The sequence below is a fragment of the Cariama cristata genome, unplaced genomic scaffold (genome assembly GCF_000690535.1).
Source record: "Cariama cristata isolate BGI_N322 unplaced genomic scaffold, ASM69053v1 scaffold10183, whole genome shotgun sequence".
In the NCBI taxonomy this organism is placed as follows: domain Eukaryota; kingdom Metazoa; phylum Chordata; class Aves; order Cariamiformes; family Cariamidae; genus Cariama; species Cariama cristata.
The window spans coordinates 13,264-40,844 of NW_009607814.1; the positions used below are offsets into that span (position 1 = coordinate 13,264).

At 36.9% G+C, this 27,581-nt stretch overlaps 1 protein-coding gene across 1 annotated transcript in view; it reads right to left on the reverse strand.

Moving 5' to 3' along the window:
* LOC104159073 (kinesin-like protein KIF16B) overlaps window positions 1-27,581 on the reverse strand; it is a gene marked incomplete at its 3' end in the record, with an annotated part of 53,118 nt that overhangs the window by 10,010 nt on the left and 15,527 nt on the right. The window contains exons 9-11 of the mRNA XM_009696885.1: window positions 25,555-25,730; window positions 23,567-23,632; window positions 20,678-20,737 (exon numbers count right to left, since the gene is read on the reverse strand). Of these exons, the coding sequence (XP_009695187.1) occupies window positions 20,678-20,737; window positions 23,567-23,632; window positions 25,555-25,730 (302 nt within the window). The remainder of the gene's footprint in view (window positions 1-20,677; window positions 20,738-23,566; window positions 23,633-25,554; window positions 25,731-27,581) is intronic.

Genomic DNA, 27,581 nt, shown 5'->3' on the forward strand with positions numbered 1-27,581 from the left:
AGGACTTCAAAACCAAAAAGCAACCTCTTGTTAAACTGAAGGACACAGCAGACATCAATAATTTATATAGATGCACGAAATGAATTGCAGAAATAGTGAGAAAAGGAACGGAGGTACTCGTGGACAAAAGCACTGGGTACCCACCGCCTGTGGTTCCATAACTCCAAGAACCGGAGACACAGAAAGCATGGGAAGTTTTTAGGGGAAGATTGCTATCTGCTTGCCCTGTTTCATATTCCAAAATCCAGTAATGTTGAATAAATCCTACTTCACATATGGGTGTATTTAATCTGAGCCAGTATAATTTTTCTTTAACAAGGGCAGAAAGGACAAGAATGTTTGAAGTTTGATTTAAAACCAGATATCCTAGTGTCTTAATGTATATTATCAGTAATTAGACCTTAGAAATTTGTGTTATCGATATAAATTCTCAGTCTCTTCTGACTCCTGCTAATTTTCTACTTCAAAAAAATTCTTATAGCAATGAGTTCTTTAGATACTATGCATAAACATCAACATAAGAAAACATTTCTCATTCACATTTACTGCTTTTCTGATACAATGACACCCTAACTAAATTATCCAATAATCAGGAACTCAGATCAACAGAGTGTTATCTTACTATTGTATGCATCATCCGTGCATTCCACAGAAGTCTAATTTATCTTCAGGGTTACAAATTTTTCCAGGTATGTCATTGGGATATGTGATGCTCTTATTATTCCTATATCAACCCCCATATAGTGGAACATTTATGCATTTATCTACACTAATCAAATACTCTTGTGAAATACGAAAGCTTTCAGTGCAAATTAAAAAATGCTGTTTATTATCATGTTTCCTCCCCTTCTTTTTCTTTTTAAACAGGGAAACATTTTGCCTACTTAGATAACACAGACGATCCTCCAGCATGCATTTCCCTTCTTATGTAAGTTTTAAAAATGTTGTTTGCAAGTGTATTAAATTCCCTATGGCACTGGTAAACAGTAACTGTCCTTCATGAAAATGCCTCTCTAACTTTGGTCTTGGGCTACAACTTGCACGCAATCCTGCATGACTCGTGTAATTGCTAAAGCCTTACGTCTGATGCAAAACCCACAAAGCATTTCTATTGTGTGTTCTTTGACGTTTGAGCAAATGCCTGCAAAACAGCAACTTGTTACCAACTCAAAAGTCTACATACGAGCTCTGCCAAAAGCCAGGCTTGTAAACTCAACTATGCAGGAAGATCACCACCCTTGTACAAAACAGCTGTAGACCACGGCCCAGTTCCATCTCTACATTATTTCTTTTCCCTTCTAAATACAAACTTTCTAACTGCTAATTTCCACTCAAAGCCTATTCCCATTATTTGGGTGGTACAGTCCTAATGTTTGGAGAGGTTTTTAATGGATTAAAAAGAGCAGGATTTAAGAGGAATACACTGCAGACAGATTTCTGGTTTTATTTATAGAAATTATCTGAATAATTCTACATATAATTCTTCTGAAAGAAAAGTGCTACATAAACAGATGGACTACTCTGAATTTTCAACTGCATTGCATGCTAATCGTCATATTTATAAAGAAGACACAGCCAACTATTGAAGTTGCACTCACAATATTAAGATGCAAGCACTAAAAATTTAGTACAGTTGCCAGTAAGCCCTACAAAACACCAGAAAGTTTACTTGATTAGTTCTGTAATTTAAGCAAAATTTCAGGAATTTTACCTCTGCTTAAAATGTCAGCAATGTTTCTCCTACCTGAGAAGAAAGAACTGAAAGTGACCTCCCCTGTTTACCAAGTGCAGTTCCCAAATACCATAATAAGTCACTTCATCGATTACACTCAGGCTCTCATCTGTTATATAATGTAAATTGTTTTCAAATATTTGGTCAGAACTTACTAACAGTCAGTTCACACTCGTGTATTCTGCATCACTATTGACATTCAGCTGAAATAATTATTTTCCTTCTCCAGCAGTTATTCATTGACACAGTTACTGACAGCAGTCGTATTCACTCTCCTTACTGTGGTTATACCAGTCCCAACTCCAAGCATCTCCTTTCATAGGACTGGGCTCGCTATACCTTGGTGTTTAACACAACCCCTCTCAAGGTCATCTTTCTTGACCTTGATGACCTATGCGCCCTGTTCCCAGCGTATATGCAATTTTGCCAGCACCATTTAAAATGGTACCCCTATTTTCCACTCGCTGCACACAACATCTACCTGATCCTTCCAAGATTCAATTGTCTTTCATGCGGGCATACTACCTGATGACAGTAACATCTCATGTCATTCTCCTCTCCTTCCATGGTGTATTAAGTTTTTATTAGTCCCAATGCTTTTGCACTGCAAACTATTTACCACCAATCACCTTTCTGTTATTTGAATCCTTAGAGTCATCTCATCCTCTGTGAGACACTCCGCTAGACAAATTATGCCTTCCAGCTTTAGTATCAGCAAACATTACCAGTTAACACATCACAAGAAATTATTAAGCACGATCAAGCCCAAAAACGAACTTCAACACCACCTCTGAAAAAAAAAAAACAAACCCACTACTACCAATTTCCCTCCCCTCCCAATACCACCGCTTCCATCACATCCTCTGTATAACCATTTTTATTTTATTTCAATTCTAATCTCCACACTACCTAAATAAGGAAATAGTTTCCTCTGTGTCCCAAGGTCAAATGCTTTACCGACATCCACAGAGATGAGCACCAGTCCTACAGCTGTTTCTAGCAGGGATCACTGATGGACAGAACCAGATCCACCACACACTGAGCAGACAAACCAGGACCAGTTAGATCTAGAAACAATCACAAACTACAGGCAACATTGAAAATGTTAATTAAACAGGAAATGACTGCTTAAAAACACAACAGATTTACAGGGAAGAAAGTAGTTACGATTGTTCCAATTTTTGAAAGACACGTGGCAGAAATAAGTATACCATTTTAAAGAAGTCTTCACAAGAAAAGTATTCCTTAAAATTAAAGTCTCCTCACTAGTCAGGCAAATATAAGCCATTCAGAAGCCAACATCAGTCAAGGTTATGAGTCCCTCCACAATTTACTTCAGCATAATGAATGTAGGTCAGAGCAGCAGTTCTGAATTTAACATTTGCATTTAGTTTTAAATGTTTAGTTCCACTAGGTAGCATTTTAGCAGGGTATTTTTCTTTCATTTCATTTTGAGAACAGAGTATATAATGACTTTTCTGGTAATTGACGAAGGTATAATCACCTTACTTTTTTCCCCAGAAATAATGTGCTAGGTTTTACTAGGTCAGTGACAGCAAATACGAGTTGTCACTTATGTGAAGTTTTTAATGCAAATTAGAGGACTATTAAAAGGTCAGAAATCACAAAAAATATATTCGCTTTGATCTCATGGCAAACATTTGAGGATGCTACAAAAAGACAGAATAAAGTGCCCTTTAAAAACTATCAGTTTGATTTTGTGTACCCAAAGCATAAAACAATTGGTGCTTTAAGCTGGCACAAACAGCATTAGCAATTGGTTGTACGTCATGGAGTGACTAGGATTGTTGATACTTTTCTTTTGTAAAGCTGGTAAACTCAGCTGGGGAAACTTAGCAACTATACACATCTTCCCTTAATTCAAATTTCAGTGAAATAAACCCTATCTAAAACCAAACTCAAATTCTATTATTAACAGTATACAAAATACATATATGTACATATAAATATACATAAAAGCTGTATACATATACATAGTATATAATCAATTGACTTGAATTCTCTAAATTCCAGCATTTACAGTACAACAACCAAAAACCAGGAGAAGAGCCACAGGAAATGCCCGTGCCCTTTAATTGCATTTAATGAAACTACAGTAAATTTCAGAATTTTAACAATGAAATAAAAATGAACAAGTCATTGTAATTTGCAATAGTCCAATACAGTAACTTCACTGTTTTAAAGGCCAGCATAAGGGGATGCCAAATGCTTGAACCATAATTGTAATAGAAGGACATCAATTTTAATTCGAAACAATAATGAATCGCATGTATAGATGCCAAACAAGATCAAAGCACCCATAGAACAAACAAACAAAGAATATCAAACAAAAAAAAAAGAACATCAAACAAAGAGGATAAACACACACAAAATAAGAGGAAAGAGCAAGGTGACAAGAGTATAATTCCCAAAATATAGTCACAAGAAACAGGTAATATTTGATACAAAGGGAAGTGTCCTTTAAAATTGAATTAAATAAAAACAATCTATACTGAGAAATCTATAATCTGGCATCAGTCCCTAACAACAAGGCCAAAAGAAATATCATATCTAATTTAAAAAAAAGAATACTTAAATCGTACTTCATAGGCAAGACAGACATTCCACATATTGACTGAAGGGTAAAGTTCCCGTCACATTTGTGACAAGTTCAACTAAAACTGAATGGAAAAAAAATTGGAAGGGAGAAATCTCTTGCACTGTATGTAATCTAAACCACCACCTATTATGGCATTCTTGGCAGATTGCAGTTTTGCAAGATTTGAGTATTTTTTAAATTTAGGGCCCATTTAGCCAATGAGAGTAAATTCGCATAGCTTTGCCAACTACTAACAGAAAATAACACTTCCTTTAAAGATACAAACCTGATGAATCTTTAGGGAGAAAATGCAAAGCGATCTACCCAAACCTCAAGAAGCAATCCCTGATCTTTGCATTTTGCTGACTGATCTGAACCCTGACTTGGATAGCTGTCATCTTTCTTGCATTCTCAGAAAACCCTCCAGGGGACTACTTTTTGCCAGTTAATACAAAATATTTTAAAGAGAAAGTCATGTCTACCAAAGGAAGTATGACATTTGTTATATTTACATACTGTAAGAAATGAGGCAAAGCTTTCTTCTCCCATGGCAAAGCTTTCCATTATTTTTATACCCTTACTGAAAACATTGATGCACAAATGCTGCATATCATGGCAGCCTTGCCTCCCACCTAAATTCTCAGCGACTCCTGACAGGTACTACTGCACCTCGAAAATACAGATCTAGCAGAGGTAATTCATCCCACTACGTAAATGAACTCAAAATAAAAGATTAATGCACTGATACAGAGTACAATGTAGCACTTTTCAATGACTTATAATGACTGGCAAGTAAGTATCACCAACCACAACAGATGGAGGGCACATCCACTCTTTTAATCCTAAGCCTTTGAGGCAGCCAACATACTAAGAGTTCCATAATTTCAGAAGTTAAATAAGATGTCATAATGGGTCTGATTTTAACTATTTCAATAAAAAGCAGACTAGGTGTTTGAAATATTCATTTAAATGCTTCATTAACAAACTGTGAGGAGCACATCAAAAATATCTTCTAAAAATGTTGCCAATTAGGACTATGTGACATTGAAGTTAGCTTGAATTTAACATGTACAATGTCCTTTCTTAATGAAAACCAGTTGACAGGTGGATTAAGACCAAAAAGATCACTGGTAAGCAAAAGCTTATGACTCTGAATACTACTTGTGGAGTTCAGGACAAACTTCCGATACTGCTTTACCAAAAGCAATCTATGGCATTAAACATGTAAATATGTTATTTTAAAAATTGAGAAAACTTTTAATTTCCTATCTAAAGGAGCTTATACTCGGACAAAACTACAGAGATTTAAACATAAAACCAAATATAACCAAATTCTCTCCCAGGCATATTTCAATTAAGTGTCTTAATGAGTGTCTTAAATTCAGCTAATCAATTTAGGTCTTAAGAGACCACCAATTTTAAAGGAAAACGGCCAAAAGAAAATTCCTCAGGATGAAACCCTCTCAGATTTCCCTGGGTTAGGGATACAGTAAAATACAATTTCCCTGGGTTAAAGGAATCTTTAACCTCAAAACCCTCCTTTGCCTTTCTGTTATGCTCCCTATATATAACCCTAACTCTGAAACCAGTCAAGGTCCATCAGACCATGGCGTCCTTCCCTCCACATCTCAAAACTCCGTGTTGGATTTTGCAGCCATCTCTCCATTGACTGAAACCAGAGAGAGAAATAATAAGAGACCACGATGTGATCACGTAATTAAAGACTGTAAATAGAGATAAGTGGCTCAGCTGAATTACAGTAATCCCCCTGCATTTTAAACATCTACATTTCAGCTGCCCAAAACTGTGACTTTACATTTGCCACATTATCAGTTGCTTTCCTCAATGGAAAAAACTTGCCTTGCAAACATTAAGTAAGTTGGTATACGTAACCAAAAAGACAAATGGATCTGTGCTTTCCTACAGGGGCTAATTAACAACTCAAATGAACACCAGAAAACTGAAACTATATGCTCCTCTTCTTTAATGCAGATAATTGTTGGTTATGTGACAGTAACTCTGCCCAAGTACAAGATTTATTGTTTTCCGCAAAATTCAGAGTGACCCTGCAGCATGTAATCAGTAAATACATGAATATTGCAGAGCAATGGCTGTATCAATATTCCAAACTCTGTTTTTCTCAGAGTTCCCATTAAAAAGCTGTCACCACAGAAGCTGCAGAAGCACTAATGACAGGTGGATCCCACTGGAAAACAAAACCAAGAACAACTAAGGACATGTCATTCCTTCATGCAAAACATAATCCACAATTAGGTAATCTGATTTTTTTTAAAAGCTTCTGGACAGCTTATCTTGTTCCTTAGAGCAATCAAGATTCCCACAATGACTAGTGTATGGGATTTTGAATTGTTGAGCAGAAATTCTTCTTCAAAACAAACATGCCACATCCAACTGAAAAAACAGGAGAGACGAGTCATTGCTTTTCTGAAGATTCACATACGGTATTTTCTTGAGTCATGCCAGCACCCTTCTTGGCCTACCATCGCCTCATCAAACCCTCGTGCTGACCATGCCACTATCCAATTGAAATCAGAAGTCTGATACCATAGCCTGAGTTCGGGAATAGAAACGAAGGAGGATAGTGAAGAAGCGTCTAAGGGCAGGCAATAAACCAATTTCACTTCTTATGGCATCAGACTGCTTCTTCACGTAATTAAGGTCTGAGTACCTTTGGACTGCTACAAAATAGAAGAAGTTGAGACATTGCTCTTTACGTTTGGAAATGTAACCCATCTCCAGATTTGTTTCCTTATGCTTTGTGAACACAGCTACAAAATGAGAACACAAGGGGAAAATGAAAAACAGTTGAAATCAAAAATAAATGTCCAACCTCTGACAAACAAAGATTTGGTGTGCTCAAGCAGGAAGATACTTTTTAATAGAAATGTGCCATACAGAAAATCCAAGAATTTAATGAAACACATTCAGAGCAAATCCTTCAGGAACAGTTTGTCCAGATGCTGCAAATTAGACTTTTAAATAAATTAAATGTAAATATTTAACAAAAAGCACTACAGAAGTTGACATTTTGAAGATGCACAAGTCCTTAACCGGTCTGTTGTGGATTAGTTGGTCTTAATTATGTGTTCTGGATCTACCTACGGGTAAAAAATTCCAGATGTAGAAACAGTGATATTCATGGATGAACTATTACTAGGTCAGAAGTTGCCCGAAATAGCCAGTCTTTTGCTGAAAAAGTTCCTGCAAAACAATGAGACTCCTTTCACACAGAAGGAAGCTGTCCTGGGGAAAATTAAAAATTAACTACCCCCTAGCATTCTGTCTAAACCCTGTGGTTTTCAGGTATTCATAACACCAAGTCCAACTGAAAACAAATGGGAATGAGGCACCTAAATTACCTTGAAGCACTAACTGATGTTTCAGTACCTAGAAGAGCAAAAACTTGAAACACTAGCACATTACCCTCCAACAAATAAAGCTGAACCTGCACTCTCTTTAACAAGACTCTATTGGATGAGTCAGTCACTGCTGACAAGACTTTTTATTTCCTTCTGGGAAGACTGGAGTGGAAAGAGATGGATATTAAGTTACATTAGATTGTCAGAGCTCAGTATTCTCTATACTATACGTCTCAATAACATCCTCAGAGGGAAAAATATATAAGTGTACCAGAAAAAAATATTGTGTATAATAAAACAATCTTGCTATGGACCCACTGGAAAAACCTATAACTGTGTCAGAAAAATGATTTGGAAACAACACAGGTTGTTCACAGAGCTTTTCGCGTTTGCATTGATGGGTTAAACTATCCAGACTACACGCTGAAGCGATGGAACAGCCCCCACTCCTTATTTCTGAATGCTGCATTGCCTCCTGGAAGACAGGCAGACATTTCATCAACAGTTTTCCAACTAGCATATACATAGCCAGCCTGCCAATATTAGGAAATATTGGAAATGTATGCCAGCAAGCATTAGAAATGCCAGCATTAGCAAAGTCATTCATATGATGGTTTAGAATGTAAAAATATTTCTCAAAGCATAATATTACTCAAAGAACTAAAAGAGGAACAAGGAAGTTCCACTGCAAACGATGAGAAAACATTTACTGTATGGATGACAGGAACAAGATGTAGGAGAGGAGAAAAAAAGATTTCAAAAGATTGTGAAATCTCGTTTGGGCTTACTAACAGTAATTCCTGAAAAGATGAAGGGAGAAGCAGAGTTGAGTATTTAGCTTGCTACGTTTTGGATGGGAACTGCTTACATGAACACCCTTCTTGCTCTGCAGGCTGGCTCCCTTACAAAGTACTTATCACAAAGAGATCAGCCAAGACAAAACACTGAGCAGCAGCTGAAAGAAATTCGATTGTGTCTAATTGTGATTGACAAGACAATGCCAGGGTAAAAAAAAAATCTGTTCCAAGAAAACAACTTTAATGGGAATCTCAAATATTTCAAAGTGACAGCCTACACATTAACTAGGAAAAGCTGTTTTGTTCCGTATTGTATCAGTGAAGCTGCTCCTCTTCTTAGTGGGTGTCTGTTAAACAAGCTTTTTTTGTCCTCTATAAAGCTGCATATACCATATCAAATTACTCTCCTATATTTTACTATGTTCAGTTTCACACAGGTATGGCTTCTGGAATAACAAAATAAATTTTGAATCACCAGCCACAAAGGTAGTAGGTGGTATTTGGGAGGCAAGGGGAAGGGAGGAGAAAATATGGAACACACCATCAGTGAGGAGGTGCATGTTTATCATCTGTAGACATGCCAAAGCTACGTTTTCTACTATCCTAAGACTTCAATAAAATGCTTTTGAAAATTAAAAACATGGTCTTCCTTTATAAGCAATAAATTATTTATATGATAATCAATTATGAAAGGGGATATAGATTCCCTCATGCATACGTATGTTAGATAAGGCACAAATTCCTACTATGTCTTCTCCTTCTAGTCAATGGGACAAAGAAAGAACACCATCCTGCTGGCTACCAGAGTCAGTTTCAGCCCAATTAAAACAAAAATTTTAGTACAATTAAGACACTTTAGTCTTCCGAGAGGAAGAAACTTCTACTATCCAAAGCCATAAAGAAAACCACAACTGAGAAGAAACTTCCTAACCAGATTTTTCCCTGTCTCCTAGAGCATTAGACCACATCAGCCTCATCAATCAAGAAAAGCCATTAAAGAGTCTGCAGCAACCACGATCAGAAAACTGTCGTTTTGTTGTGAACGGCTTACTGTGAAAGTGCAGGTGCTCCAGCAGCAGCCCACACAGGCACCAAGAGCTCTCTGAAATGAACGTCAATTAAAAAGGCAGATGCAGAATGCAGAACTGCTAAATGAGCAACTGCTAAGATAGTGAAGCTAAAATGATGGAAAATTAATGATGCTATTCCCTTAAAGAATAAGGGAATTACACGAGCAGTTCTTAGTCTCATAAGGTCAGCTTACCTTTTCCATTTTTCATCGTTTCTCTTTCTCCCTCAGAACCGATTGCCACGTGCTCACTGCTGACATTCAGCTGTCTATTAATACAGAGAAACCCCATTATTGTAGTAGCACCCCAAAGCACCACCATACTTAATGGGCTGTAAGGATTTCCAGTGGAAGCCTTGGTAGATTCAAAGTAATTTTTCAGGAAATCTGGCCTTCATTCCTGGAATCACAAGGACAAACTTAACAAGTTGAAATGCCTGCTCCTTGACACTTTAGACCTTGTACAGACAGAACTACTACTGACATCTGAGAAAAATTCCCTGAATAGAACTGCAGGATTTGGCTAATTGTAAGCAGAGGTGCCTGTTTGGCTGCTCAAGCTTCCTGGACACTAGCCTGTAAAATCCTATTTTCCAGTGGCTTATAAACCTTAAACCATCAAAGCTGCCATTTTCCATGCTGGAGCATCTGCTGCAGGCTGGTTTCTGCCCCCACTAGCTTGGGTTTAAGGGAAAACTATTCTTCTATTTCAGAAAATGAGGCACAAGAGCATTTTGCTGTGTCTCGAGTGGAGCAGGCTTCACCTCTTCACAGCTTTCTATGTGTGACCACACTGAGCATACATTAGCCTCAAAGGAAAGGTAAGTCCACATATTGCAGCGCTGACATTCAGGGCAGAAAACAAGGCTTTTATTGCCATTAGCGATCCTTCCTAGCAGGAGATACTATACCTTCCAGCTAAAAGACAGCAACTCTGCCCTCAGTATTCTTCATGCTGGTATCTAAAAGGGGGAAAGGGCCTGGCTGGAAGAGAAAGAAATAGGCTATCTTAATTCATCCTCTTCTCCCATATGCATTACAATATAGTCTTTAATTACATGATCATATATTTTCTACAGGACCTGTGAATAATTCATTCCATAGACTGTACTCCGGGAACGAATCAAGGGAATGCACTGAACTAGACTATTATCTACAGGACTCCTACCTCATCTGTTGCTAAAGCCAGATGATGAATGAGTCACGGAATCGTAGAGGAAAAAAACTAGTATCATAGCCAACACATTTATTCATTTTAAAAGCTATTTCATTCTTTGGGTGTTTCTCGGGGGATGGAAGAATTAAGAAGTGTTTAACTTACCTAGAGTTCTGTTTTGTTTATTATTTACCTATAAATTCACTTCTACTTCTGTAGAGCTGACTCTAAAGTAAATGATTACTTTAAATCTATTAGTCCCTTCCTCAGGGCCAACATGGAACCCTCGCTATTGAAAGAAATTGAAGAAAGGAGTAGGACTATGCATACTAGTAAGCAGCAACTACCAAGGAAAAAAAAAAAAACCAACAGACTTCAGGAGTAGCAACACAATAGCAAAGTCTTTTGCAGCGGAAGATGCGGAGGCTTGGCTGCCGGCACGTTCTTGTCCCTCACTGCCCAGCTACTGAGGTACAGAGTGAATAAACCTGAAGAGACACTCGACAGTCAGAAACTGGACCTGTCCTTTTCTTTGTTCAGGAACACAGCCTGATTGCAACAGCAGCAGATTTGTGCTGATATCAATGTTTAAGACAACTCTTAGCGGAATTCATTAAAAACATCATCTCTGTAGTTGGGAAGAACAAAGAACAAGCACATCACTCCAGCAGCACTTCTACTGCCGTACGGCTGTGTGAATCAAGGCAATGCTCAGTTGCCAATTAAGACATTGTCAGGTGCACAACAGTACGATGTACTCAAAGTTATCGGAATCACGCAGTAATAAACTCCTGAGCATATTGCTAAAAAAAACCCAGCAGAATAAAATGGTTCTAGTATTTTATATCCAATACACATTGCCATTAGAAACAGTCCCTTTGTGAGGGGCTCAGGATAAATTCATGGTTTTCATCTAAAATGTTGATGTTGGAATGCTTCTTTACCCTCCCATAACCAAGTCCAACGAGAAATTTTCATTGTGTCTTTTCTCCTCACTACTTCTCTGGTGATCCTTTAGAAGAAACAGCTTTCAGGGTGTATTTCTTCTTCTTTTTTCTACAGGCTAAATCAGAAGCTTCCACTGCTTTCAATTTAGCTCCCCTTCCTGCCACAAGAAAATTAATAGAAAAGCAGACCACATGCCCAGGAGGAATTGTTGAACAAGTGGCATCTGAGCTGTAGAAAGGATTTCAAAAGCAACTCACTCTGTCTGACTCCCTCTTTTGAAAACTGCCCACAAGCCCTAGGGATGGATTAAAGCTAAGTATGGCCTGGATAATCTACAAATGCAGGGCCCCAGTTGTAAGGAGGATGGCAGCAAAATACTTGGGAGTATGGTTATTCCTAGAAACCGGAGGGCCTCTTTTGGAATGCACAGCCTGGATCAACCAAACTATTCAACCCTGCCTTAATCCATGGCTGGTGAGCTCAGAAACAGCGGCCCCCGACCGTGCTTCTCTGATGGTCCAGGTGGTTGCAAGTGGGGAAAATAGTTTAAAACTGAAATAAAAAACAACCAGTAGCATTAGGTATCCTTAATTGCAACTTTCTAGCAGAAAGTGAAAGTTAAAAGCGGTCAGTCCACCGCAGACGCATCGCAAGCAGCTGAAGAGGCTGCAAGAGAGAAAGGAGGTTTCTTAATAAGATGAACGCAGGTGGCAGACAGGCTTGAAATCAGACAACTATTTCTTCTGAAATCTACTTTTGACTGCTGCACTCAGCGTTCCCCAGGTGGCTGGGACCCTTTCAATACTGTTTCTATTAGGAAAAGAGCTACAGTAGATCAGTAGCACCAGTTCCCAATTCAGTATTTTTTCTTCCTCTGACAACAGCAAGCCAATGCTGAGAGTTGACAAAGCACTGCAAAAAATCATTGATGAGTGAAGAGCAGTGAGAGATGCTCTCCTGAAGAAAAAGCAATGTGTATCTCAGGACAACCATATAACCCCTTAAGAAGTTTCTGTTTGTCTGCTTTTACAGAAAATTCTCTCTGCCATATTTTCTTTCTTCTCAGTTTGCATTGACCTAGGCATACTTACCAGACTGAAGCAAGGGGGATGATCAGGTAAAGTAATAATCATCGTTTAATAATGGCGTCTGTTCCAGAAATCTGTGTGCTGGCCAATAGCATAAAGATTCTGGGATGTAAATACATTCATTTTATCTTAATGACAAAAAAAAAAAAAAAAGGCAGGGGGAATTTAATGTTATATTTCCATGTCCCTGATTCTGAACCAACCCCCAAGGAAAAAAATGTCCATCTGTAGAGGCTTTGGAGGAGGGAAGCTATGTGACATTTAGTAACGATAATTTATCCCAACTTTAAATCTTCGGACCAGAACAGATGATTTTATGGACTACAACCACTGCCAGTAACTGCTACACTTGGGAAATAAATAAATAATGCACAAGGCCAGGTATAAGAACACAAACTCTAATAAAATCGAGACCTAAACTAGATACTACTTGTGATCTCTTAGGAGGTAGCAGTTGTGGGTAAATACTGTACAAGGACTGAGAACAGTAAACATTGCCCTGCTGTCAGACAACATTCTCAAAAAAAGATGGAAAAAACCCAATGAAGTTTTTAAATTTTAATGTACTGAAATTCAGCTATAAAAATCTACAGAAGTGATTAATGAAGAGAAAAATGTTAAAAGAAACTGTTATAAATAGAAGCTGCATATCATTGCCTCTGGCTTTTCAACTGCAAGACCCATTAAAGGGGAAAGCAAATAGCACAAGTGGCCTGTTGAAAGATCTGGATGACCAAAAGCCAGTTTGCTTTCTCAACTATATTACTTGATCCAATAAAAGATACTTCCTCTCCCAGAAACTGTTCTTTTATATCCCTAAAATATCAGAACTACAACAAACTTGAGAAAATAAATACGTTTTAAAGGCTTTAGCTAAAAGTAATTTGTCAAACATTCTAGATATACAGCCATTTGAAAAAGAGAGTTGAAAAGTGTACTGACAAATAATTGCAATAATTTTGAATGTACATAATCACTTTACAGTGCAGCCCAAGTGTGAATTGTTGTTCAGAAGCACTTCTGTCAAAACAGTTACTCAAGTTCTTCAGGACTTACTCCTAAACCAATGTTTTGGCATTTTCATAAACTTATTTCAGTAGAGTCGAAGAGCAATGAAAGTCAAGATCTTGCAAATCATTTTGCCTTAAAATATCCGATTTAAATCTGAATTAAGCATGCAGAAGAACCTGATTTTTGTATCTGCAGTGACATCTAGTGCAAGAAACCAAGAAGACATTTAAACAGGTTTCCAGAGAAAAAGAAGCTATTTATTGTGTGATTTCTGACAGATAAACAAGATTAGCATCAGCCCTTTTAAAACTTTCTTAGTATCTTGTCATCCGCACAACATTCACAAGCCAGCTGAAGGGAATCCTATTAAGCATAATATGTTAATAAGAGACTATTTAATGCAAATGTGCATTTTTCCTTTCCATACAAATTCAGTTTGATAAATGTACATATATTACATAATTGTTGGAGGGCAAACAGTTGCTGAGAAAGCAAACATCCCTAGGAAGAGAGTTGTTATTCTATTTACACTATCAACTTTTAGAAAAGAAAAGAAATTCAGCATAACATCTGACTTCAATGCTTTCTGCCAGCTCCATAGATATGCAATCCTATTTTAATTTTGTAGTGATTTGTAAACCTCGATCTTAAAAATTCAAGCAGAAGATACAGCCTGTAGAAAGGAAACAAAAACTGGAAGTTTGCAATGAGTGTTGCCTAATACAGATAAGAAACAGAAGAAATTATAAAATAACAAATAAAATTTGTTCAAATGAAAGTACAGATTTAAGTCGCCCATTAAAAGTACACAGATATGCTTCAAAAACAGCCAACAACATTCTAACCAAAATGCAACACCAACATGTCTAACTAGCAACAATTCTACAAAAATGATTCACTCACCGAAATGTGAAAAAAAACCTAGAAACAAGTGTTATTCCTGCCAAACGTACAAATAAACACATATGCCAGAGCTGAAAATGAACAGTTTAAATACAGCATCATGCATACATCGTTTTATATATAAATGCACACCATTCCTGTAACTCCCTTTTTTTCATTCAACCTGTCAATACAACCATTTGAGAACCTGTGTTCCAAAGGCACATGTCCAGAAGTCTTAAAAAGCCACACGTACTTTTTAAGGGCAGGATTAAAGTCTATATTGTCGTTTTTTGTAAAAACTTCATAATACGCAATTTTCCATACCCAGATTGCCCAACGGTAAAATGATTAGGTTGATACAAATAATTACAAATATCAAGATGTACTTTTTGTTCATCAGGTAATTTTATACGATTCACATATTTCTAAATTTAAAAAAAAAAATAAACAACCAACCCAGCCATTCATTCGTGATGCAGGACAACCACATTACGCATTAGATTCCTAATGTACTCGTAATCTTACTATGGAATAGGCACAAAACCCAGAAGATTTTGTTGGTTCCTAAAGGCACTGAATGGGGAAGTGTCACAAGTACTGGGTTTTGGACAAGAAGCGCATGCCATGGTTAACGGACTATCAGTGCTGCAGTTTTGTTCTTCAGGAGCCCAAGAGCTTGCACAACTTCTCTACCCTACAGCCATCAAAAAGTGGATTTAGTAGACACAATAATTTTATGTGAAAGAAGCAGGCGTTAACTGAAAGCACTCTTTACCTGAGGACTGAGGTCGTTAAAACAAAGATACGACAGAATGAAGAAAACAAACGCTTATGGAAGGGTAAGGTACTGGGGTGGGACACAGAACAAGTGAGAAGAGGAGAAGGAGACAAGCCAGTCATGGTTAATACGAAGTTACAAAAAGGTACAAACCAGGAAAATGGTGATGTACGCCCAGCCTTACTGGCAGAAGAACCGAGTTAATGGTGTTTCAATACCATTCAGAGCAACTGTGGTTTAAAAATTATCTGGAAATGCAAATAAATGTAGACTAATATAGCATTTATACAGAACACAACAAACTGCTCCTGACAGAGTTCACTTTGGTGTACAAGCCAGCATGGAAAGGAAATGATTAAAATCAAAATCTATTAGCTTCTGCCACTCTAATCAGCACCTCCTAAAAATGAACACAAATACTCTGAGTTTTGGTGTCCTAGAGTCTTTGCCAGGTATAGCCAAGTTTCCTAAAGAAAGAAAATTCCCCTGTTTAGATGAACATGTCTACCAAAATAACTGTTTGGTATTAGTCTGTATTTATTCATCATGGCAAGTTAGGAGTATTTCATCTACCTAAAAAAGAGGCAGGATATTAAAAAAAAAGTTATAGATGTTAATGCTTGGAGATAGACATACAAGTTTTCTTCCTCAGGTAGCAACAATCATTGTTAAGGCATAAAAATGCACTATTAACCAGTGCTCAATCACAGGGCACAAAAAAGAAAAAGATCAAATAAACAGTGTTCAATAACATATTTACACTACATGTGGTAAAGTGCAGCAGCAGAATTAGTATTATTGATGAAAGTGAAGCTGTGTCACTAAATCCAACAGGACAAAGCCAGTTGAAGCAGTTACTAGTTCAACTATTGATCATGAGAATTAGACACACATACACACAAAAAAGACCCTGTCCTTCAATAGACTCTGTGAAGACAGACCTCTCTGCATCCTTTGACATCAGCTGAGCTTTAATGACATGATTAGAATCAAACAACAGGATAATGAAATAAAAGATAACTCTAAATCTGCTTAAAACTAAAAAAAAAAAAAAAAAAAGGCCTCTAAATACCTTGACGCTAGGTACAAACGATATATATCAAAAAGGCAAAAGCTAAAAGCCAAACCAATTTCTATACAAACAGTACAGGGGAGAAGAAATTTAAAAGAAAGTTCAGAAGAAAAAAAAGCAGAGAATTATATAAAGGGGCATACATTTTAAAAAGATTAATATAAAGGTTGCTAAAGGTTAGAGAGAGAAATTGGAACATGCACAAAAGATGGCAAAAATAAGATGCCAGTAAAAGAAAAAAGATCTCTAGGAGAATGACAACACATGCAGTCAAATATAGCAGCCACATCAAAAGAAGTTTGTACCAATTAAAGCCTCAAAGAAAGAGAAAAATCAGAAGTTAGATAGGTTACCCTACCATCTTAGAAAGCATCCAAAGAAATTACAGACCCCAGGACTGATCTTTAACAGAACAATACAGAAAGGATTAAACTAAGTAGAAGAGCAAACAGTTTTTCTTCCCTCCTCCTCTTCTTTTTGGAGATGTGTATGGAAGAACATTAACGGAAGGCGAGGGGGGGAGAAAGCCATAGAAAGATTCAATGAGAGCACGATGAAAGCAAAATCCTAGAGTTAAGTAAGTGCTGAGGTTGCAAGGCACCCGAAGATAGAGAAGCAATGTAAAGCAGTGCTGTTTTGTAAAGTGCAATTCTTTTGACAGCTGGTGACATTTGAGGAAATAACCCAAAGTCTATTGGCTTCAAATCAAACACTATCGCTTTGGTTTTCTATTTAGTATTTTACCCAACGCTGAAGCACCATTCCACATACTTATTAAGTTTATTAAGCATTAAGATATCCTCCTTTTGATTAAAGTGAGGGACAGGGGACAGACTGTACACTAGGTTTGTAAGGTTAGAGTGTCATGTCATATCATAGTGAAGAGGTCAAGGATGAAAACAAACATCACCACTGGAAACAGTGCTTGTCACTTCAGACAGATTAACAAGGGCTGCGCAATAAAGAATACTTCATACGGAGTCAGCACAAATTTTAAACCCCAATGTATGCAGTGTCCTAATCTTTGCATAAGGAAAGCAGAAGGCTTTAGGCTTTAGGTGTGAGCTGACAGTAATTCAGACTCCAGAGAACCCAGACAGATGCCCTGCAAAAGGGCTTCTTCCAAAAGCATGAAAGAAAGAGGGCATGCTATCAATGCTACCATCACCAGTCCAAGATATGTCCAATCTGACAGCAGCATATCTGAAAGATTATACCAGATCTTCACAGCTGACAACGGCGTTCAGCCATACAGACTCTGCACCAAATCCAGAACTGACAACATTTACAGATCGGATAGTTCAATACACTCAGTCTAAAGATGCACACCGTGATGGAAAACCGTAACTTCGGGTGAACTACATCGAGACAAACGTCAAAGGGGATGAAAGCTACCAGCAGAAATAAGGAAGGATACTGGGATGTACATGGCAGCTGCACACATGGCACTGTGCCGACTGAAATAATTGAATTTTAAGCTGCCAAATACTTTTCATCAAAACCCTGCCTTCACATGGTATTATTCTCTCTTCCTCGGTATTTTCTAGCTGGATAGTATTTTCCATTCTCTATGAACTATTTTCAAGGTACCATTTAGATGTTGCTGGTTCACAATGTTCACAATAACTGGCAAGGGTGAACAAGTCTGAGGAACATCTTCCCTGCAAAACAGTATGCATCACTTCTTTGTCAGGCCTGATGAAAGCACTGTATTCGGTAAAAGCTAGGTAACTTTTTCCAGCAATATCTGTTGATCTAGTAGAAGACACCAGCAAGCCCTATGAATTTGGCTTCCTGCATTTCAGAAGCCTTATGCAAAATCCTTTCAATTATTTCGGATTTAAATATTAACAGATTTTCCCATCAGCCTGCAAGAACAATTCAAAACTATGTGAACTCTAATATTTAGAACTTAGTATGAAAAAGCATAACTACAGATAATAGAGTAGGAAATCCCATTCAGCTACTAGCAAGTGCACTTCTATCTGGCAGGTAATAGGTAGCTGTTTACATGAATTTTCAAAATCAACTGCCTAGAAAATTTGGAGCAAAAGTTGTTAGGGACTGGAAAGCAAAAGGTTTTTAATTCTCCAAGCCTGCTGCAGGGCAGGGACTGAAAGGCACCAACTACCTCAGGACTGCAAGCCCAGGGGGAGGCAAGGGGAAGCAGGCTTTAAACACAAATACAGCTGTGGAGTTCCAAGTACCTTAACGAAGAACGTCCTGAAAGTTACTGAATTATGGCATGGAAAAAGTTGCAGTTGTGACTGCAGTGAGGTGGACACACGAAAACGGTCTCATTTTTCAAAGGTGCCAGGACATTCTGGGTTTACAAACGAACGAAGCGTACAGTGTCTGTGTGCAGGAGGGGGTACATCAATAACAAAACAAAAAAGCCAAGGAACATATAGGGAGTCCATTACAAAAAACACCACTGCTCTCTATAGTTTAAAATCTGCTTTCCAGCGACTCAGCCTGGCAAACTTCCAAAAAGCCCTTTTCCACTTGTACGGCCGTGATTTCAGGAATCATTAAACAAGAAGTGAATAAAAATACGGATAGCTTCAATAAAACTGTGTAAAATCAAACAGCACAACCAAGAAATCTTTTGCAGATTTTCAGTTTTTTTCAGGGCCAAGAAAGTTTTATCAACTGCCTTTAACCCAAAAGTGAAATATCAGATATGTTTATGTACTCAAATATCAGCATATAAAAGTGCAAAATACAGAAGCCGTATGAATTAAACTAACAAAAGCTCAATACTAGAAAAGTAGAATTACAGCTTCTGCGTTTAAGTCCTTTATATTCAGCTACTTAGCAAATGCAGCTTTCCCTTCTTTATATGAATTGTTAATACCGCCAACAATTCTGTAACTTCTGAGCAAAAATCAGTGCATTTCCAACATAAATCTTTAAAAATTTCCCATATGATATATTATGTTCACTTTCACAATTGACCAAACTTCACAAATTCTCCGTGTGACAGTGAACTCCCCGATCCAGATGCGAGCAAAGAAAGGATTAATAAAGTTCTATGTAAGGATAGATGCTTCAAAGTAACAAAGTAACACAGAAATAATGTAAAATTGGACCCCAAACATCTCTGAGGAATATGCAAATGGTTAATTCCCAATTCAGTACCTAGACAGACATTAAACAGCCCATTCTGTCACACCATCTGCTAAACAGCTAGCAACGCTGCTCTGTTCTCTATGTTATTTGTGCTTGCTTTCTTTTTTTTATTTTTAAGCATGGAGCCATTCAACTTATTTGGAAGTCAGATAAAAGACATGGTGGTGAATTTTAAAAAAAAAAAAAAGGAATCAAAGTGATACACAGCAAAAAAAACAACTACAAAAATAAAGTTTCAGATCACTGCTAAAGAGAATTAAAAAGTTACTTCTAAATGCTTGCTTCAATTGCACTCCAAACAAGTTTATGCTCAGCATATACAGCAAGTCATGAAAGCTTAAGCTTTGTTTTCAACATCTTTTATTTAACAGAATACTTAAAACATTGGGCAAAAAAATGTTAGTCTACATTATGGAAAAGACATTGTGGGAATTATTCCTATGTGTGTGTGTACACATGCGTGCTTATATGCATCTATGGAATCATAAAGTGGCCTATTAAAATATCACCTCAGACTATCATCTTAATCACAAGCCAAACGCCAATATAAAATCTTACCCGTACTACTGGACGGCAAGAAAGAAACATGCAGAGAACGCAAAAGTTTCAGTCTACATCATGTACAAAACACAGTATGAAAATCGCCAAGTTGCCCTCTTGGATCTATACCACATCCACAAAGCGCAAGAGAGCACTGTGTGGATTTAACTGCTCCAGAAGCAGTCTGGAGTCATAGAAAGAGCACAACACAGGCCAACTTATGTTGTGAGGTCACTATGGTGAAGAAAAGAAAGAGCTGTGCTAACTTTTATTAATATTATTTAAAATCTTATTCAAAAATACCACTACGCCTGAATATTTACTCTTAAAAGCCCTCAAAAACTAATTATTTGGAATAAGGTAAAACAAGACTGAGAAAATTTTGTGTTATTAAAAAAGCCAATGAAGGTGACTTAAACAGGAACTTTTTTTTTTAAGGAAAAATGCTAAGGCTAGTTCAAATGCCAAGTTGGAAATTTATTTGTCTTACTTTCAGAATATCTTGAGTTTCATTCCACTTGTTTGTCCACTCTTTCGTCAGTTCTTGTACCTATAAAAGAAAACAAATACTGGAAAAAAATCACAGCTCTTCTAAGGTCCTTGATAATGCATTCAAGAGATGCACTAAATATTTATGCAATTCTTTGTGAAGTTTAATACTTGAAAGTTTAGAAGAGCACTGCTGCTCCTACAATAAGTGGCCATACCTACGGTATCTCTCTCAAAAAGGAAAATGACAAAATTCTTCTTTATAGTATAAAATGAAACAAGGGACAAGGATAGTCACTTCAAATAATAGCAGGCATTTTCAAAGAAATGGAATAATTCCATAAAGTGTTTCATCAGTCCGACAACGACTACTGCCACAGATTGATCCCTTAGCTGTAACAAGACAACAGCTCCTTTCCTACAGGACAGGCAGGCATGTTCAGGCTAAAAACCCTCCAGAGGACAGCATGCAGAGGAAGAAGCAGACAGACAGCCTTCAGGATAGAATCGGAGCAAAGTTTGCTGCAACTTGGCAATCACACACTTAGTTGAAATCAGCACAGAAGTGAGAAGCTGCCTGCAAAGGCATTACAGACAGGGAGAGCATTGCATACAGAACCAGAAGCACAAAATCATTTAGGTACAGCTATGTCCCTTCATTACTTTACATATACAGCCACTGAAGGGGAAAAAAAAAAATAAATAAATAAAGGTCTTCAATACAGCTCCTCCAAATATCTCCACATTTGCCACCTGCAGCCTACTTTCCTAGTTGTCTTTGCAGATCAGATGTAAATTAATCAATAAGAACTAAAGAAACTTCTCTCATCTCTACCTGTATCTCAAGATTTCAACAAAGCACCCTTTTCAATGCATTATTATCATTCCTAGTGCTGCTAATTGGAATGTTAAAACAAAAGAATAATTGAAAAGATTAAAGAAAAACATGAAGAAGGTCTACCATAAGTCTATTCACCATACCAGAAAAATTTTTATGTCTCAGAAATAACTCAAAAATTGTTCTTATATAAGGACAAATCAACTCATTACAGAAAGCCACCATATATTTGTCAGATAACTTAAACATGGTGATAAAGTCTTTAGATCTGTATAAACAAATTAATTATTGCACTCATTCAATTATTAAAAAAAACTATAACCACTGCAATATCTACTAAGAGTTTTCAGTAATTATGCCTATTGCAATTATCATGAATAGTAATCATATAACCTTCTAATGAGGTTGGCAAAAGATAATAAAATACGCTTGACACACTCCCCACACAGAGGGGCCAACATTTCTGGGCAGGACAAGCAACGATTACTGTCAGAGCGTGAATAACATACTGTAATTAGCATATAGTCAGCAGTTCATATTACTCAGCTACTCTTACATAAAAGCTTTTCATTTGTGCATAAAAATAAAAGCATACTACACATACTAACAGTATTATCATTCATCTCTGATTCAGCTAAAAACCTTTTTAAAACCTGGTATGAATATGAAAAAAAATAATTTGCAACTGAAGGCTCATACTTTGGTCCTGCAGGTCCTACTTTAATTATTGAATACGACACAGTAAGGATTCCTGCCTATACTACAGAGTCGTACAATGCATTCCTAGCAGAAACTTGGCTTACGGAGAAGCCTGGAGTCTACTTCGCAGCTATGGTTCATACTAATACACGTATTTCATTCATTTTTGTCATGAAGTTTATTTTTAAGGTATCATTTCACTGAAATGTATTTCAACATGTCTTTAAAATTGGTAGTACCAATGAGAATCCTGAAAAGCACAGACAGATATCATACTAATTACTTAGGTCAAAACAGGATTCTCAAAGCAATGCATTCATTCTGTAATTGTAAAGGTCTAAGCAGCACCAGGGTAAACCTTACAATTTAAACCGGCTAAGAAGTCCCTATTTTTTAAAGGTATCATATCTACATTTGATTGGCATCTTGTTGACAATATTCAGAACTATTTGCTGTCATGCAGCTGAATGATTCCAAATACTTTCCTCTATTCTCTTCCAAAGTCTGTGTAATACTATTTTTTAAAATGGCTTGCAATAGCTTTAAAAGCAGGCGAGTATATAGAAAAGAATTAACATAGAATGACTGAATAAAGAATGAAAGATTGCAAATTAGAGAAATAAGAGTACCATTATATCTATGTTCTTTTGGACCCTATGAGTACATCTAAACTGTCTGGGAAATTTTCCAGACATCCCAGCCTCTACATTGGGTTGGATTATTAAAACAAGTTGGTGTGAGGCACACTATGAAGTACGCCTAGATCTTAGACTCTCCCCAAAAAAGACAGCTAAATAGGCACTGAACATATTTGTACATACCAGATTTCAAGACTGAAATTTTCTGAAAAACCACCACACAAGTTACTGATTACTTGAGAACATGAAAGAGTTGACCATTTTCCCCATAAATCTTTTACTGTATTTTCTACATACTCAATGCTTTGTTACTGTGATTACTGGTTACTGATTACTCTGATTTAGTGGCTTTTCCCTCTCTATTCTATTTACAAATATACGGTTTTAGTAAGGCAAGCTGGCCTGAGAACAAATATTTTCATTAAATAGAACTGTTATATAAATATCAAAGATACACTTCGTTATAATGTTACCCGATTAATGTAGGGTAACAGAACTACAAGTTCACATACAGTTTTTAAACAAAAGAAAAGGAATGGGAAGGGTCTGGATACAAGAGTGTTGGTAGGTTTCAGGATATTTTTTTGATATACAACTAAATTTTCTCCCAAACAGCATTGTCTTGGTGCTTAAAAAAAAAAAACAAACCCACCACACACAAACAAAAAGAAAACAACAAAAAAAACTCCCACTGTTTTATGAAATTATAACTCACTCTTGCTTCATTCTGCTGAAGCTTTTCTTCCATACTTAAAGCTGTTGGAGAATCCAAGAGTGCGATCTAAAATTTTTAAAAGTAAACATTGTCATGTTAAAAAACCAGAAAGACTAAAAGTAACAATTTCTGGTGGAATCAAATGAAAGAAATGAAATTGTTCAACTTTTCTGATTATATAGAATTAAGTATTCTAAACGCCAATACACACCATTTTACCTTGACACACTGTAAACAGAGTAATCAAAATCACATCAAAGTAGATATTTCAAAAACAAATCATTGGTTTGAGTGTGCTATTTTCATTCACTATATATACATGGTCACACACATGCAGACACTGAAACTGGACATAAGTTTATAATGGGTAATTACTGATACATCTATCTTTATACTTCTGTTAAACATGAACATTTATTATGCATCAATAGTTAACCATTTTGCTATAATACATATATATATTTATTAAAGCTAAGCAATATATATTAAGGTAACCGGCCTTAGAAAAGGAAAACTACTACACAACACGCAAACACACAAGTAATACCCATTGTTATGTGACTTTCTACACTGAATCCAGCACTATATTTTGGGAAACCATATCTTCAGTGATCTACAGAAGCATTTGCAATACAGTATTCTGGGAATATAAAGGAAAACCACAAAAGAAATTATACAGAGATTTATATTCTACTGTGCATACATAACACCACCTGCTGTTTTACCAACCGTCACAAATTCAATTAACTCAAGCAAGTTCTCTATTGTCTCCCACACAGCCATCTATCACATCCTACAACTGAACCAGATTTATTTTGTGATATCTACTGTTTCATAGCTTGGAACTAGGTCAAAGCATTAGATCTTCAAAGGGGTCCAAGTTACACTTACTTTGCTAACTCTAAATCAAATCGTACTTCAGAAATAAATTAATTTCCCCCTCCTAAAGAATATGGGAGAAACACAAGAATAATACAGTAGTTCAACGCCATAAAGCATTTTCTAATTGTTTGTAAGTAGAGCGCTCTGCTTCAGTCACCTACAATACCTATTACTGATTCCAACTGTGGTCTCATCCCCTTTTTCAGCAAATGTTTTATAGCATGAAGTCTAGCTGAAGCACTAACCTTCAATTAAAAAAAGTCTATGCTGAACTGACATTTCACATTGCACAGCCCATCTAAAATAAAATTAGACAGTTCTAGAAATAAATCTGAAGTATCATTCAGATACTTCCTGTAATTGTATTTGCTCAAATACGAAATCTAGCAGTCCCAAGTGACACTATTTAGAACAGAGGACTGGCCTGAGCCAATTGCACATTCCTTATTGTCAGCTTGGTTTCACCATCCTGGAAACAGAGAAGAAATTAAGCCTAACTAAGCTTCTGCAGCAAATGTTTATAGTGGCTAATCCTGACAGAAGAACAAGGAAGAGAACAAGTGTCATGCTATACTTCCCTTTTGCACTATTCTTACACCACCACTGAAAATACTTTTAAACACTCAGCACGTTATATGCTTTGTAATGTACTGTGCAGCCAAACATAAATAAAATATATTGTTCAAACCTGTTCGTACAACTACATTTTTATTTTTACACATCTTTAATACTTCATACCTTCTACTTCTTTTAAGATACTAGATAAAGCACCCTTCAGTCCACCTGCCTAGACCCAGAAAATACGTTCCTGCTCAGTCTCCTTATGCTGTGATGACTACCCGTTTCACAGCACACTGCAATCAAGCTCTGATTATATTAAGAGAAAGCTAAAAGCTTTGAGATGACAATTTTTCCCCCCTTATGTTAAAAGAGGTAATCTGCTGCCCATATGGAAACTGATTCAATCAGGAAAATAATATTCATTCATAGCCTCATAGAGCTTGTTTACTCAAATCAATATAATGAAAGGTAATTATCTCATTACATTCTAGAAATAGATGTTATAACTCAAGGAAAATTACACATAAATTTCAAGTAAAGCTAACCTGATTCCCTTGAGCAAGCAGGGCTTTTAATCGGGCTATTTCAGCTCTCAGCTCACGGATCAGTTTGACGTTAGGATCCTCATTAATAGTAGGCTTGTTGATGATGTTTTTGGCTCTATTTGCATAGCGAAGTGTACTTAAAGTTTCTCCATAATTGACATCAGCAGGTGAAATAGCTACGGAGATGAAATCAGAAACAGTTTATCCAGCACCATATGTTTCATTTAGTAAAGTTAGTTCATATTTTAAAAGTCAGATAGACTTAATGTGGATGAAGAGACAGAAATATATGATTCACCAAGTATGGCTACAATTTGCTCCAATTCTTCACCTAGCTCCACTGCTTTCATGTGACTAGAACTTGGCTTAAGTAAACACTGCATTAGAACAGTGTATTAGAATAATCGGGTCCAACAATCAAGCTTTGTAAAGGAAACTTGCTGTCAATCTACTTAACATTTACATTTCTCTGGTAAGCATAAATGTCCTGTATGGATACTCTACAGGCTTTCTTGCAAATTTTTTACAAGAACAGTGGGAAAAAATAGTGACTACTTTGTAACTATCAATTAATCACTGAATGCAAAAGTCATTTCAGGTAAAACCACAGTAGGTTCAGTCCAAGTTTTGAAGTGAATTCAGCATTCAAACAAAAAGCAGACATGAAAACCTAAACCAGGGAAGCGCTTCTATAATTTACAAACCTCGCTGTTCTGTTGAGCTGCAGGCATCTGGCAGCACACAGAACTGTTACCTATCTGATCCATCAAGAGAAACCGGTATTACTTTTACAGGCAATTTAACCAGGAAAAACAGTAGAGTTTAAGTGAAAGCGCTAATGCTATCCTTCACTTAATTTTCCTAACAATATACAAGATCTTCCTGATGAAAAAGATAATTACTGCATCCAAATAGATGAGCAAAAACACAGAAGAGAACACCATGCAGAAATTATGAGGGACCGGAAATCTTAATAATCAAACTGAACAAGAGACCCAGAGAAGCAGTCAATGAAGACACCTGAAAAATTAATCAACCAACCAAAATATTCTACCCTTCCTCATTCTCTCAACAGTAGTAAGTATTCTTTCTGTGGTAGAGACTCCCTGAATCAGGGGAGATGCACTTGGCAACAGACTATACTTGCCCTAGCTCACAGTATCACTTCCCTACTCTATCTACTGTCTCCTCTCCATTATTCAATTATTCTCTTTCTGGAAGAATGTTACAATACGTTATAGAAATATGACAAATCAGAATTGGACGTATTTTTATAAGAGCCTTTCGTACAGTTTGAGATTATCTTCCTGCTTTTTTTTTTGTGTTAAGTTACAGAAAAGGCAGGCCAAACATATCTGGACAGCTTGTCAGGCTCTGTTAAGCAATTCAGCCATATTGCCAGTAGAGTGACTGTTGGAGACAAGATCAACCATCAGGCATTGTTAATAGATGAGGAAGTAGCTGAAAAAGCAGCTGGGCACTGTAATCATCAGTATGGGCACTGAAAGCTCACCGTGTTTCTAAAACTTCCCTTCCCATCCCTCTGTCAAAAAACAAACAAACAAACAAAAAAAACCAAACCCACACAAACCAAAAAACCCCACACCACCACAAGTTACTCAACCATGTAACTGAAAGAAAGCATCAGGAAGAAAGATGCCAGCACAGTGTTACTTAAACATCCAGAAAAACAAAGCAGTGTTTGGTCCAATATGCTCTTTTGGTACTACTACGATTAGCTTGAAGAAAAAAGTGGCATGGATTCCAAAACATCCCCAAAATCATGCAACAAAAGAAATGCTATCCAGACAATTTGACTGTAACAAAGCGATTGAAGAACCAGAATTTGATCCAACGCGTTTTATTCCCTCGATTCTGCTCTCCCACCATTCCCAAGAGAGGACTGCATCAGTTAGACTGCATTTCATTAGAGCAGGAGAGAGAGAGGGGAATTTCAGAGCTACTCTTCTCTTCACACCTTCTGTCTGCAACATCTAAAATCCTCCGCTTCCTTTAAACAACCTCCC